Genomic DNA, 14,747 nt, shown 5'->3' with positions numbered 1-14,747 from the left:
ATTTTTTATATTCTTTTATGATACACATTATTACAACAAATTAATTAATTAATGTCAAATAAAATGTTGAACATACAGTTTTGCACATTATACAGTATAAATTCAAATTTTATGACTGAATTCTGCAATTCATTCTGAATTATCTGTATTGTGGAAAAGATAGGGCCTTACCCATTCATACATGTAAATGAAAACATAAAAGTATACTCAACTTGTTTTGTTAAATATGATCACCAAAACTAATGCTACTGTTTTTAGTCATATATGGAAGACCCAGTGAGCACAAGTTTAATGTGCCGGGCAGGAAACGAGTCCAACTCCCGCAAAAGTAAGAAATCAAACAACAATCTAATTATACTAAATAGATACTAATTATACTAATTATTTTGTTTTTTGTTTTTTACTAGAATCTATGTTGAGAATGCTTCCTGTCCCGCCCAGTGCTATGGAGGAGCAATGGCATGAACTCCAGCACGAGACAGACTTCCACCCTGGAAGTTACTGTCCAAAAGTTCAGATGCCTTATGTTTGCCCTTCAGGACATGTGCCCCGTAAGATTGAGATTGAGAGGTGAGCGGTTCAAATAAACATCTTACACAAATGCTTCTCAACTGTTGGGTCACAACCCAAAAATGAGCCTCAGGTCTGTTTTGCTAAGCAAATTAGATGCCAGCATAGACAGGATGCTTGACATACTTTATCATAAAAAAAACCATGAATAAAATTATGCCAGGTTAAAGAAAATAGTCTCTTGAAAAGAGGGTAAACGTGGCCTCAAGGTGTGTTGTGCTGTAAATAGTCAATTGTTGAGATTTTTATCATTTAAAAATACACTACAGTTTTTCAAAGAAATTAATACTTCTATTCAGCCAGGATTTATTACATTGATCAGAAGTGGCCGTAAAGCTGTGTATGGAAACGCTTCTGGGCCGCTGGACTCCTACATAGGACAATAGAATTGGTGTGTTTGCACATGTGCTTCAGACACCTTTCACACAGAAGTGTTTCCATGGTGTCGAGTTGAGTTCCCTTTCTCAGGAAACCTGGTTACATACGTAACCTGAGATGTTATTCTTTAAATTGTAATAATATTTCACAATATTACTGCTTTTACTGTACTGCTTTTAATCAAATAAATGTAACCTTAGTTAGCATAAGAGACTTTTTTCAAAAATATTAAAAATCCTCCTGACTCCAAGCTTTTCAAAAATAGTGTATATTTAAGTTTTTTAAATATAGTATTATTTTGATATTATTATGTTTAATTTTGAGTGCAATTTTATTTATTTAGCACTGGTTGATACTAAACAGTTAGATGCAGTGTAGATGCTCATCCAATGTTTTGTGTGTTTTAAGTTTTTTTTATTTTTTTTCACATAAAGGCATTTTTCTATATTGTAAATGTAGTATGCATGGATATTGGTGTCTGTTTTAATTCCCAGACGTGTGAGGGAGTATCAGAAGTTGGATATCAATAATCTTTTGGCAGAGCGAGGCATTGATTCCAACCAGCTGATGCTCAAAAACGAGACGAGTCCACCAGTTTCAAACTACCTGTCTCTGGAGGTCATGCATGTTCTTGTATACTGTTTTAAAGAAATATTTATGAAATATTCATATTTTAATGTCTCAGTTTGCTTGTAAAATTTCCCCTCATTTTGGTGTCTATGTAGATGCTTCAGTTTAAAATCATGCGTCTTTCTGTTTCATTAGCTGTGTAATTGTGTGTTTTGTACAAGTGGCTCATTTTGTGTCTATTGACGTGCTTTGTGTAACACCAGATATTCGACAATGAGGACTTTGACTGCCGTACTCCAAAGGAATGGCTGGCTTTAGGTTACGAGCAAGGCTCTGTTGACCGCAAACCTGTTCCTGCCAAAGCCCTGTTGCCAACAAAAAACGGCATTCCACCTGGTACAGTGCTGTCTAAACCCTCTGGAAATACCTGACATATTGTAGTCGAATGGATCCCATCATCAGTCTTGTAGTTCATTCTGAAAATAAATTAATCTTATAGCCCATCCAGTGGGAGCCATATGGGCACATGTGGGAAAAATTAAGTGTCTGTTCTTCATGTGTTTGTCATGTAGTGGATCCAGAGAGCCCAGCTTTGGAGTATTCTTGGCAGTTGGTTGGGGTGCTACAGTACAGCCAGGAGAAGAAGGAGTACTTGGTGCATAAAGCAGACTGTAATGGATGGGTTCGAGATTCTGATGGAAAACCTACTTTGAATGGAGGACAGAGAGAAGGCATGTTCAATAGCCATTCATGAACCTTGGTTATTTTAAACACCTCATGAAACCTTTTGAAGAGCACTTTTTTCCCCAATTTTGATGAGTTTCTTGTTGAAATAGAAAGTAATGACATTGTCACATAATAGGCTCATCCCAGAAGAGAATGAAAGTAAATAAAAAATGTTTAGATGCCTACTAAAGAGACTTTTATATCATATAAATAACCTAATCAAACCTAATAGACATCGGCTGCAAACCACAAAACATATGTTTCGAGTGTTTTACTCAGTGATGTAGGTAAACTTTCATAAACCATTGCGTTTCTATTTCACTATCCACAATATTCACTATATTTGACTTCTGTTTCTATTTCATTATGTTTTCTTTCTTTCCCAAGGGGCTTTGTCACTGCGAGAAGGGCGATACTGGGTTCCCAGGATCAGGCTGCTGTTTTGTTCAGAGGACCCAAGTGTCTTTGCCCAGAGAGTCCAGTTTGCCCAGGACTTGAGACAGTACACTGAGGCCATGATCTTGTACCATCTTTCCATTGACTGTATGCTAGTCTGGAGTGGCACCCCCACCCTTGACCCCACCAGTTTAGAACGCATCAGAAATTATGCAGTCTCCACACCAGGCCTCCATTTGAAACAGTGAGAAGAATTAAAATAATAATAGGATCAAATATAATTTTACATTTCAATGTATGCAATTGTCAGTGTAGAGGATGATGAAATTAGATAAAAAAAATTAAATATGAGGGCCAAAAACACCCTGTAATGATATGTTTTATACACTACCTTTAAAAATTGGGGTCAGTAAGATTTTCTTTTCAACAATGTCAGTAAAAACATTTATAATGTTACAAAATATTTCTAGTTCAAATAAACGCTGTTCATTTGAACCTTCTATTCATCGTGTGGCACTGATGTTCAGCTTTGCCATCACAGGAATAAATTATATTTTAAAATATATTAAAACTGTTATTGTAAATTTGTAAAAAAAAATCAGAATATTACTGTTTTACTGTACTTTTGATCAAATAAACGCATCCTTGGTGAGCATAAGAGGGTGTTTTAAAAACATTACAGAATCTTACCGACCCCAAACTATTGAGCAGTAGTGTATTTGTTTTTTTTTGACTGAATATCCAGGGGTTTCACATTAAATATGATTTTTATGCATCTGCAGACAATATATTGCCTCTTAAAAAGAAGTTAATTTCAGGCACTGGTGTATAGTACTGTAAAAAAATAATTGTATATATATATATATATATAAGAGCTATATATATATATATATATATATATATATATATTCCTTTGCACCCAAGTATGATCATTAAGACATTAAATAAAACATTAAGAGTTTCCTATAAAAATCTTCTGCACCTTCCATCAACACCAGATGTGCAATCCCAGAAAACACAGTATATAATTATGTAAACAATTACTGATGTCTGCTGAATTAGTTTGTTTTTCAATAAACACATGTGTCTATACAGTCTACAGGAGTGTGTGATGGAGCTGGAGGAAGAGCTTAGTTTGGAGTACATTCACACTATGAACCGGATGTGCTTTGATAAGGTGGTACAGGAAAGCCCAGAAGAGTTCCCCCACATCAAAATTCCTCAAAAAGAACCCGAGAAAGTTCCTGAGAAAGGTAGAGAAATGGACATCAAAAGAATGGAGACTTTCAGACAGTCTGGGATTTTATGTTGTTGATTTATTTTATGGGCCCACCAACAACGTGCTGTCTCCTTTCCTTCTAGGCCTTGTGTCAGTGCCTGACTACCCTTTTGAGAAGAACCGTGCAGCTTTTGTTTTTAATACTCTGCTCACTAAACCTGAGGTGATCACTGTGCTGTCCATAGTGAGAGAAGAGTGCAACAGGGTGGCAAAAATAAGTCTGTTTCATGTCAGCTTCACAAAGTCACTTAGCTTGGAGGAGTTTGAGTCGGCACAGTCTCAGAAACACGCACAGGTATACAAACTTTCACCTATACACATACACATACAAATGTGCCTCTGTGTCATCATACACTCTTTGCCTTACTTCAGGTCCAATTGTTTCTACAAGAGTCATGGCTGGACACTTTATGTACTGGGATTTCGTCTAGTCTGCATGGAAGTCGTGACTGGTACAATCTCTCTGTTTCCAACTGGGATGTTTACCACATGTCTAAACTGTGTCGCTTGATGGCACTGATACGCAGCATTCAGCAGGACACACTCAGGTTCCTGGTGCAGGATTCCCTGGCCAGCTTAGCCGAATTATTGCTCGATGCTTGCCACAATGTCCTACAATGCCCCAAAGATCTGACCTGGGGCCCTGATCTCATAAACAGCCCATACAAGTATGTGAATTCTCATTATCCTGGTTACTGCTTCTTAAATATGCTTATAGGATTATGTTTGATGTTGCTTTATATTACATTTCCTTTCTTTAAATGATAAAATCTAAATCGGTGGTTCTGTTGTTGTACAACATTAAATTGTTTTATTTTTTACATATATATTAAGAGGTACATATTAGCTTAGATACTGTAGGAGGGCCTTCAGATACACTTCTAGATAAAGGGTAGCCTTGGAGTCAAAAGAAACAAGGTCTAAATAAGATCAATTGAGTGCAGTTGTTTTATACTATATGTAACTTATCCATGATCCAACATTATTTTATGCAGGCCAAAAAAGAAACCCCTTTTCTCAGTGGATTTGGTACTTTATCAGACTGGTGTTGGTTACAGCACTCCTCTAGAGAGCTTTGAGACCTCCGTTATCAACCTGTTTGATAAAGGAATCCTGTCCACACACAACATACCTCAACTAGACAAGGTTCCCTATCTTATTGCTTGTACATAAATAATTTTTATGAAGATTTTTTTTTTAATTACTATATTATTAAACAAAGCCAGAATTATTTGGTAAAAATGCTTATTAAATTATTACAATTTTTATTTCTGAAGGCTTTGTTCTGTTTTTGTTCCTTCCCATTCTCTCAGTTTGTAATGAAGAACCTGCTCGTCGTTGGATATGTATTAGATACAGTGGCCTTGTGGGAACCTGATGTCAACAATTTGAGGGAGAGCATCAGTTTAGCCCTGAAACAGGCCATCATACCTCTCAGATCCTACGCCTGTGAATATGAATGCCACCTTGAGCTCCACAATTCAGATATCAACACTTTTCTGCAGTAAATCTCTATATTGTTTGCTAGGTTTTTTTTATGAACTGAGAGACCAATATACTATGCATTGTTATACACTACAGAGCAAGGATTGTCCTTCTGCTTATATTTTTGTGTCTCGAAGGTTGCACAGTCAGGAGAACCAGACCGTTCAGGAAGTGAAGCAGGAAGTTCTGGAGCACCTGAGGGAGATGGAACTTTTAAATCAGTCCATCCCTTCCGGAATCATCATCGGTCCCTTCGAGGTCAGCATGGAGGCCGTTCGGCAAAGCCTGGTGAAGAAACACAGAGACCTCGCCAGTGCAGTGCTGGACCGACTCGCTCTGAGGTTACGTCAACAGATACAGGATGTGAGTCAGTGTTCATAAGGACTAGAAACATTTTTATCAAGTCTGAAAGTATCACTGTTATGTAATATTGTGTGTGTTTCAGGCAAGTACGGAGTGTAAAGCCATCAGCAGAAAGCTGTCAGAGAAACCCAGCTGCATTGAGGAGCTCATAGAGCAGAGAGAATGGATGAAATTACTCCCTGAACAACTCAAAGCACATGAAGTACAGTCACTGTTTTATTATTTATTATTAACGAGATCCTTTGTGTTTTGCCTTTATTGGGGATGGATAGTGGAGAAGTGACAGAAAATGGTGCCACCATGTGGCATATCAGAGCACATGCAATACTCACTGGCCACATCTTCCTAATTTTGATAGTACTTGTCTTGCTTTTTAAATGACTTTTTTGTACTTTGTCAAATGATTAAATGATCCAGCATGCCATCCTCTTTAGCTATAGAAGTTAACACTTGACTTCATGTCGCCGTTGCCATTCCATCAGCATCTGTTGCTTAAAGTTGATTAAATCTTAAAAATCCTCATTGCATTGTTGCATTTAATGCTGAATGACTTTTTTTCTCTGTCTTCCTCTGCTAATGGCCTCCTGCAGGAGTGTTTGTCCAAAGCTATGTCTGATTATGATCTAATAGATGAATTCTTCTACAGTCTCTCCGATGAGGATGTCAATGAGAAGTGAGTTCATCATTGCCTCGACATTGAAATAAATAGTGTTTTAACACAGTTGCTTTTAACTAATCTAAAATCAGCCATTCTACACATCTATATCACATTTCTTCAGTAGCTGAGCTCCTAAATACTAAATGTTGTGTAGGTGGACAGCAATGGCCTGGCCCTGGATGATCCTGAACCAGATGGAGAGAATGAAAGCTCAACATGCTGAGGATGAAGAGCGGTTCCTTAAGATCCAGCTTGTCGACCAAAACAGCTTCCTGGATCTCTTGAATGTCCTGCAGGTCAGACTCATAAAGTCAAGAATGAGACGTTTTGCCTTGAATAGATGGTCACTCTGGGCATTGCAATTAAGTCAGCTCTCTTCATTTTCAGATGACGGTGGCTGGATTATCTGGTTACACAAACCTTGGGCGAACGCATGAGGTGGCAAATGAGGTGCGGAGAGTGAGCAAGCAGCTGAAAGAGTGTCAGGAAATGGCACAGCTTTACAACAACCGCGAACGACTCTTTGGCAAACCAGTCTCTAATGTAAGTTAACTCTACACGCAAATTTGTGTGTAGTGATTCATTGTTTTATTATTTTCGTTCTATGACATTAATGAGACCCTACTCATATATATGTTTTATGGTTGTGCTGTAGTACACCGAGCTACAGAAGCTGAACAAAGAGTTTCAGCCATTTTATGACCTGTGGAAGACAACATCTGATTGGCTGCGTTGGCATGAAAGCTGGCTCAATGACCCGCTGTCAGCCATCAACCCTGAACAATTGGAGTATAATGTCAATGATGCTTACAAGACTATGCACCAGTGTGTCAAACAGTTTAAAGACATTCCTGGTGAGTAGGAAACAATGTTAGAGGACACAAACAAATATTGTATGTTTTTGTGTCATACCTAGCATCAAGAATGAGATATGTTTTCCTGTTTTATAAGTGAAGTTGAAATTTTCATAAATACAAAAGGAGAAGGAAAATCTGTGGTTTAGACATATGTATTATGTGTTTGTATCATACTGTTCATAACATGTTTTTATCATTATTGACTCACTATTCAGCCTGTCAAGAAGTGGCATCTGAAATCCGGACTAAGATTGAAGATTTCCGTCCATTCATTCCTCTGATCCGGGGCCTGAGGAATCCTGGCATGCGGAACCGCCACTGGGAACTTCTTTCTGAACGTATTAACATGAATATAAAGTCTACAGCGAACCTCACCTTTTCCCTTTGTCTGGAGCTGGGCCTACAAAATCATGCGGAGGAAATCACCCAAGTGGCTCAGGAGGCTGGAAAAGAATATGCTATTGAGCAAGTGAGTGCAATATTTGTCCCATGGAGTTGTTTTTCAGATGTATTTTGTATTCATGATGAGGCACATAAGAACACTGTGTGTTTGGTAGTATATGAAAATAAGCGATGTATACTCTTTCTCCGTGTTACCTGCACCCAGATATCTCCATTTATTTGTCAGTAAAAGGCCGCCAGATGACTCAAAGCTGACATTTTGCATCACCTAGTGGACTTTTGACAGCTCCAGGGCTTTTGTTAAAACTACAGCTTGTACTTCCGCATTTTTTATTTATTTATTGCGTTTCTTCTTCATAGACAGCCAAGTTTTTTCACAAGCTCATCTTGTCAGTGGTGAATTACTCCTTTAAATTTAATCAGCAAATATAAAAAATCAATTAGAATTTATTTTTTAATTAGAAATTACAATACATTGTGGGATCATTTGTTAAGGTTTATTGAGCCCTGAGGTAGTGCTACACCACAAGGACCACTAAGGCCAGAAGTGGAGCAGCGCTGCATGACCCACTAAGCCCAGTGGTGGAGCTGCACCATGGGGCTCACTGTATTCCAAAGCTACAGTAGGGGTGTCTGTACATTTGTGGCTGATATCAGATCGTAATTCAAAATTCTGGCTGCTTGAGGTCAAGACATTGACTCTAGAGGCACTAAACTCATATTTAATGGGATATTTTCTAGCCCTTCGATAAATTATACAAATTAACAATATCACAGGAACATTTTTGCTGGTTGATTTTTTTTTTCTGAATTGCATAACAGAACAATTCCACAGACATATTATGTCATATGACAGTATTTTTTGCTCTCATACATAGGCTCTGATAAAGATGGAGGAGGAATGGTCAACAGTGATGTTTGAGGTGATGCCTTATAAGGAGACAGGAACTTACATCTTGAAGAGCCCAGACGAAGCTTCTCAGCTCCTGGATGACCACATTGTAATGACTCAGAGCATGGCCTTCTCCCCATATAAAAAACCCTTTGAGGAGAGAATCAGCAAATGGGAAAGTAAATTGAAAATGACACAGGTAAGCCAATCATCCTGCAGGTTTGATTCTGAAATCCACAAGGTGAGGTACTTTTGGATTGTTTGTTTAGTTTGCATGTAGGCGTCTTCACCAAAAACAATAACTAAAAGTCTGTGTTACTGTGGTATTCTGCTGGTAGGAAGTATTAGAAGAGTGGCTCATCTGTCAGCGGTCGTGGCTGTACATGGAACCTATTTTCAGCTCTGATGACATCAACCGTCAGCTGCCTATGGAAGGGAAGAGGTATCTGACCATGGAGCGCACCTGGAGGAAGATCATGAAGGCTGCCCATTATAACAATAAGGTGAGCATGGTCAAACTACTTAATCATACTATATTTGATTTGTCAGTGGTTCACCGAAGAATTGAGATGTGATTGTGTTTATGGGTCCAGGTGATTGAGGTGTGTCCCGAACCACGTCTATTGGCCAGTCTCAAAGACTGTAACAATTTACTGGAGCTCGTGCAGAAAGGACTGAGTGAATACCTGGAGACCAAACGAAGTGCCTTCCCCAGGTAAAAATGATCAGTTTTTATGGTTTCATTCAACAGTAGGGAAGGCCCAGGGCAATTCATTAAACAATAATTTGCCATTTAACATTTTGTTTAATTTCTTAGCACTTTAAAGTTAAATCCAACTCTGCAGGGTCATTATAGTTGTTGAAGCAATTATTTAAGAACTCTCTTGTTGTCTGGTTGTAGATTTTACTTTTTATCAGATGATGAGTTGCTGGAGATTTTATCTCAGACTAAAGATCCAACAGCAGTGCAGCCACATCTCCGCAAATGCTTTGAGAACATTGCCCGGGTGAGTCCTCTTTTGCATACATCAGATATGATTTGCTGTAATATGTTTACTATAATATTATTAGCACGGTAGAAAATATCATTTTGGTTTATATAATATGTGACCCTGGACCACAAAACTAGTCATAAGTAGCACGAGTATATTTGTAGCAATAGCCAACAATACATTGTATGGGTTAAAATGATTGATTTTTCTTTTATGCCGGAAATCATTAGGATATCAAGATCGTGTTCCATGAAGATATTTTTTTACATTTTCTACCGTTAATATATCAAAACTTAAACTATTTTCTCAATATTTAGATTTTTTTGCACCCTCCAGATTTTCCAAAAATTGTCCTATCCTAACAAACCATACATCAATGGAAAGCTTATTTATTCAGCTTTCATATGATGTATAAATCTCAATTTAAAAAAACGGACACTTATGACTGGTTTTGTGGTCCAGAGTCACATATAGTGTTTCAATTAATGTCAGAAATTCTGAAATCTGTTGTACAACATGCAGCTCCAGTTCCAGTCAGATCTGCTGATCACACACATGTACTCTGCTGAGGGAGAGGAAGTCCAGTTGTCCGTCCCTGTGTCTCCTTCTGGGAATGTGGAGCATTGGTTGCGGGAAGTGGAGAACTCCATGAAGGCCAGTGTAAGAGACAACATTAGTCGTTCACTGCAAGCCTATGTAGAGGTAAGTGTTGTTTCTTATTTTGAAGATGTCAAGTCAGTGATTTTTAACAAAGTGCATAGCTAAAACAACTTTTTTGTTTGTTTGTTTTATGTAAATGGCCCTTTAATCAGTATGAATCACCATAGATTTCCAGAGTGCACTAGATTTTTTGTTACAGCCTAAATACAATGTGTCTTATAATAACAAGTAGTTGTTGTCAGTGAATGTTTTGATATAAAGTCTCAACCCTGCCTGCAGCGTCCTCGTACAGAGTGGGTGTTGTCCTGGCCTGGGCAGGTGGTGATCGCTGGCTGTCAAACATTTTGGACCCAAGAGGTGTCAGAGTCTCTGGATAAGGGAGACCTTGCAGATCGGCTTTATCCACAGCTACAGACACAGGTGCGCACTGTTTACAACAGTGCAAACAATTAAACATTCCTGGGGATGTTTTGTGCATTACAATGTTGTAAATTCTGATGAGGAATCATTGGATCTAAGTTAAAGTGTGTGTTTGTATATGCCCAAACAGTTGGGAGATTTGGTGCAGCTGGTGCGGGGTCGTCTGTCAAAGATGCAGCGGGGGGTACTCTCAGCACTCATTGTGATCGAAGTGCATGCTAAAGATGTGGCAGCAAAGCTGGTTGAGGAGAAAGTGTCCAGTGTCAATGACTTTGAGTGGATCAGCCAACTGAGGTTATACAATATAAAATCAATATATATATATATATATATATATAAATTGTTTGTAACATTATAATAGTAGTATTGTAAAAGTAGTAATATATGTGTGTGCGTGTGTGTGTATATATATATATAGAGAGAGAGAGAGAGAGAGAGAGAGAGAGAGAGAGAGAGAGACATCAGTTTACTGTACACGTGTTAGTGTTTGTGTTTTCATAGATATTACTGGCGCGATGACTTGTACATCAGAGCAGTGAATGCTGAGTTCTTGTATGGTTATGAGTACCTTGGTAACTCAGGACGACTTGTTATCACTCCATTGACAGACAGGTGACATTTAGAAAACTGAACTTCATTTATATGTAGCTGTACATATGCTTTTCAAATAAAAGTATTTTACAGGATACTTTCTTTGTTAGAAATTAAAATGATATACGAAGTTTGTCCATCACACAGGTGCTACCTCACCCTGACTGGTGCACTTCACTTAAAGTTTGGAGGTGCCCCGGCAGGCCCTGCCGGTACAGGAAAGACAGAGACCACTAAAGACCTGGGCAAAGCTCTGGCCATCCAGACTGTAGTTTTTAACTGCTCTGATCAGCTGGACTTCATAGCTATGGGCAAGTTCCTCAAAGGCTTAGCTAGTTCAGGGGCCTGGGCCTGCTTTGATGAATTCAATCGAATTGATGTGGAGGTTTTATCAGTTGTGGCTCAACAGATCACAACCATCCAAAAAGCCCAGCAGCAAAGAGTGAGTAAAATCACACACGTGAGGCCTACTATTTAAACACTATCATACGTGCATGTTAAGGACAGAAGGCATGTTTTTTTGGAACATAACTTTCATACATCATACATCATATCTAATAAATTATTTTTAATTATTATCCTTATTTTTATAGACTAGAAAATCATGAAAATTCATTGGTAAAAATTTGTGGAAAACCCTGATGTCCTGTTTGTTGTGTGCAGGTGAAGAAATTTGTATTTGAAGGCATGGAAATCTCTCTTGTTCCATCCTGTGCAGTCTTCATCACTATGAATCCTGGTTATGCTGGTCGAACTGAACTACCAGATAATTTAAAGGTAATTTAAATGTATGGAATTCACCAGCAGCAATGTAAAAGCTCAAAATAAAAAAGACTGATTGATACTGTACTGTATGTGTTCCTTAGGCTCTATTCCGTCCCGTGGCAATGATGATCCCTGATTACGCCATGATAGCAGAGATCTCTCTTTACTCATTCGGCTTCAGTGATGCCAAAATCTTGTCCAAAAAAATCACCAGCACCTTCAAATTGTCCTCGGAGCAGCTCAGCTCACAGGTTTGACTTTTATGGCATGAGTGCAGCTATGTTTTGGGGGGGAATTTCATATAGAAACAGTCAGAAAAGAAAAATGAAAAAGAAGAAAAATAGGCTTTGCTTGCTGCTTCTGTTTGTTCTGCTTTTTCATCCAGACTTCATCTATTTGTTTTGTGTAAAATTCACTTTGTTGCATGTTGTAAATTAGGACCACTATGATTTTGGGATGAGAGCTGTAAAAACTGTGATCTCTGCTGCTGGAAACTTGAAGAGGGAAAATCCTGATATGAATGAGGTTTGATGATACACAATATTTGTATGCATGTTTGCTCTGCAGTATTCTATAAAAGTTATTGAACTTTTTTCTGCAGTTTAATCTCTTCTTTAAGCACCACAGATATAAAACCATCTGCTGCTGAACGAATTGTATGATTTATGCAGGAGCTGATATGCCTGCGTGCCATCAGAGATGTCAATGTACCAAAGTTCCTTCAGGACGACCTCAAGCTCTTCAATGGCATTGTGTCCGACCTCTTCCCCAAGATCCGTGAAGAGCCAATAGACTATGGTACCCTAGAAGAGTCCATCAGGAATGTCTGTGCAATCAAATGCCTTAAAGATGTGGATGGTGAGTGTGAGGTAGAATTATGTAATTTATAAGAAAACAATAGCAAATCATATTTCTTACCGAATTGATTACGTAGAATCATTATCAGTTAGCTCTAAATATTTTTGATGTCTAATTGCTCCAGCACTATAATTTGGGGGAAAAAAGTCATATTAAATGCTAAATTGGTTAGTCAGCAAATTAATTTTTAGTGTTTTTCTTGTCTTGCAGGGTTTATAACCAAGTGTATTCAACTATATGAGACCACTGTAGTCAGACACGGTCTAATGTTGGTAGGACCATCAGGCTCTGGTAAAACAAAGGTAAGCTTCACTAATACACAAACCAGTGCACAAATTAACAAACTGCAACAAAAATGGCAAATTCTGATTTTGGAATTCGCTTATATGCACTCTCACATACTTACAGTGTTATGAAGTGCTGGGAGCAGCAATGACAGCCCTGAAAGGCCAACCCTCAGTTAGTGGAGGAGTATATGAGTCTGTACAGACCTACGTGCTCAACCCCAAATCCATCACTATGGGGCAACTTTATGGAGAATTTGATCAGCTTACTCATGAATGGTGAGTGCACTCTGGATTTATTGTAATAACAGTGCTGTACAGGTTGATGTAGCCTCCTGGGCAGCGCTCTGGTTGCGCTTTGTTGACCTGAGTTTATACTAACCAATCTTAGTATAATCGGATGCAAAATTCAGTTTTACATGGTGTTTGCGTATTAGCAGTGTGTGGACACAACCACTCTACAATAATAAAAATCCATTCACTCCTTTTTTTTGATCCCCAAAAAAACCTAAACAGCCTCAATTATCAAGCCGTTTTGAGTTTCTGAGCGATATGATGTCATACTGCTCAGGCCCCGCCCACAACCACTGATGGACTGTCCCATATTAGCATATTTCAGCCCTCAGCCAGTTGTACGCTGTCTGCCATTTTGTCTGCGCTCGAGCAGCTTTAGCGACAACAATATCTTGTAAGCAATGCAGGTGTTTTGAAGTTGGATGTAAAAGTGAACATAAGAGTCTTAATTTTCTCCTAACATCAGAGCCACTGAGGACACAGTGGATTAGTTTTATTTTTGTTTTGTTTCTGAATACACAAAAAACGGAAGAGGGGGCGGGGTGAGCAGTAGCTCATTATCATTTAAATACACATGCATCAAAATGGATAGCTGTGAACAGAGTTGCTTCGGACAAGGTACAAAGGTATTGTTTTAGACGACAATTGGGGAATTTTCACCAAAGTATGTTGCAGACATTTCATGAAGACCCTAAAGAATCAAACCAACTTATGGAAAATTGGCATCCGATGCCCCCTTAAAGATCTCACAAAAAAAAAAAAAAGACTGTGCAGGTTGTTAAAAGTACACAAACTGTTAAATTACAGGACAGATGGTATACTGTCTTGTCTCATTCGGGATGGAGCTGTCTCCATGGACCAGGAGAAGAAGTGGTACATGTTTGATGGACCTGTGGATGCTGTGTGGATTGAGAACATGAACACGGTTCTGGATGACAACAAGAAACTGTGTCTAAGCTCTGGAGAGATCATCAAACTCTCTGACGTATGAGAATTTCTGCTAATAGCGCTCAGTGTTGTACCTCCTTTGTGTAACTAAAATAATTTTCTTTGTTTTTCGGACAATTTTTTGGCCCTCAGGTGATGACTATGATGTTTGAGGTGCAGGATTTGGCAGTGGCATCTCCTGCCACGGTTTCTCGCTGTGGCATGGTATATCTTGAGCCCAGTATTTTGGGTCTGACTCCATTCACAGAATGTTGGCTCCGCACGATCCCTGATATGTTTCAGCCCTACACAGATCAACTCAACTCTCTCTTCACTAGGTTCTTACAGGTGATTGGTCCTGTAGTGTTTTTTATTTTTAA

At 38.5% G+C, this 14,747-nt stretch overlaps 1 protein-coding gene across 1 annotated transcript in view; it reads left to right on the top strand.

Moving 5' to 3' along the window:
• Window positions 1-264: 264 nt before the first annotated feature.
• dnah1 (dynein, axonemal, heavy chain 1) overlaps window positions 265-14,747 on the top strand; it is a 33,265-nt gene continuing 18,782 nt past the window's right edge. Inside the window, exons 1-36 of the mRNA XM_016472405.1 lie at window positions 265-328; window positions 408-570; window positions 1,443-1,566; window positions 1,782-1,914; window positions 2,091-2,249; window positions 2,632-2,884; window positions 3,352-3,361; window positions 3,743-3,893; window positions 4,003-4,214; window positions 4,292-4,587; window positions 4,915-5,065; window positions 5,233-5,423; window positions 5,542-5,767; window positions 5,850-5,969; window positions 6,358-6,440; window positions 6,580-6,721; window positions 6,813-6,968; window positions 7,081-7,279; window positions 7,498-7,751; window positions 8,563-8,775; window positions 8,915-9,079; window positions 9,170-9,291; window positions 9,478-9,583; window positions 10,091-10,270; window positions 10,508-10,648; window positions 10,779-10,942; window positions 11,150-11,260; window positions 11,387-11,681; window positions 11,903-12,016; window positions 12,106-12,255; window positions 12,443-12,529; window positions 12,676-12,862; window positions 13,073-13,164; window positions 13,271-13,425; window positions 14,248-14,425; window positions 14,521-14,715. Of these exons, the coding sequence (XP_016327891.1) occupies window positions 265-328; window positions 408-570; window positions 1,443-1,566; window positions 1,782-1,914; window positions 2,091-2,249; window positions 2,632-2,884; window positions 3,352-3,361; window positions 3,743-3,893; window positions 4,003-4,214; window positions 4,292-4,587; window positions 4,915-5,065; window positions 5,233-5,423; window positions 5,542-5,767; window positions 5,850-5,969; window positions 6,358-6,440; window positions 6,580-6,721; window positions 6,813-6,968; window positions 7,081-7,279; window positions 7,498-7,751; window positions 8,563-8,775; window positions 8,915-9,079; window positions 9,170-9,291; window positions 9,478-9,583; window positions 10,091-10,270; window positions 10,508-10,648; window positions 10,779-10,942; window positions 11,150-11,260; window positions 11,387-11,681; window positions 11,903-12,016; window positions 12,106-12,255; window positions 12,443-12,529; window positions 12,676-12,862; window positions 13,073-13,164; window positions 13,271-13,425; window positions 14,248-14,425; window positions 14,521-14,715 (5,742 nt within the window). The remainder of the gene's footprint in view (window positions 329-407; window positions 571-1,442; window positions 1,567-1,781; window positions 1,915-2,090; window positions 2,250-2,631; window positions 2,885-3,351; window positions 3,362-3,742; window positions 3,894-4,002; window positions 4,215-4,291; window positions 4,588-4,914; window positions 5,066-5,232; window positions 5,424-5,541; window positions 5,768-5,849; window positions 5,970-6,357; window positions 6,441-6,579; window positions 6,722-6,812; window positions 6,969-7,080; window positions 7,280-7,497; window positions 7,752-8,562; window positions 8,776-8,914; window positions 9,080-9,169; window positions 9,292-9,477; window positions 9,584-10,090; window positions 10,271-10,507; window positions 10,649-10,778; window positions 10,943-11,149; window positions 11,261-11,386; window positions 11,682-11,902; window positions 12,017-12,105; window positions 12,256-12,442; window positions 12,530-12,675; window positions 12,863-13,072; window positions 13,165-13,270; window positions 13,426-14,247; window positions 14,426-14,520; window positions 14,716-14,747) is intronic.

This window comes from Sinocyclocheilus anshuiensis, unplaced genomic scaffold (genome assembly GCF_001515605.1).
Source record: "Sinocyclocheilus anshuiensis isolate Anshui unplaced genomic scaffold, SAMN03320099.WGS_v1.1 scaffold660, whole genome shotgun sequence".
NCBI classification, from domain to species: Eukaryota; Metazoa; Chordata; class Actinopteri; order Cypriniformes; family Cyprinidae; genus Sinocyclocheilus; species Sinocyclocheilus anshuiensis.
Note: the sequence above shows the minus strand (reverse complement) of the source record. Positions and strands in the feature narration are given on the sequence as shown.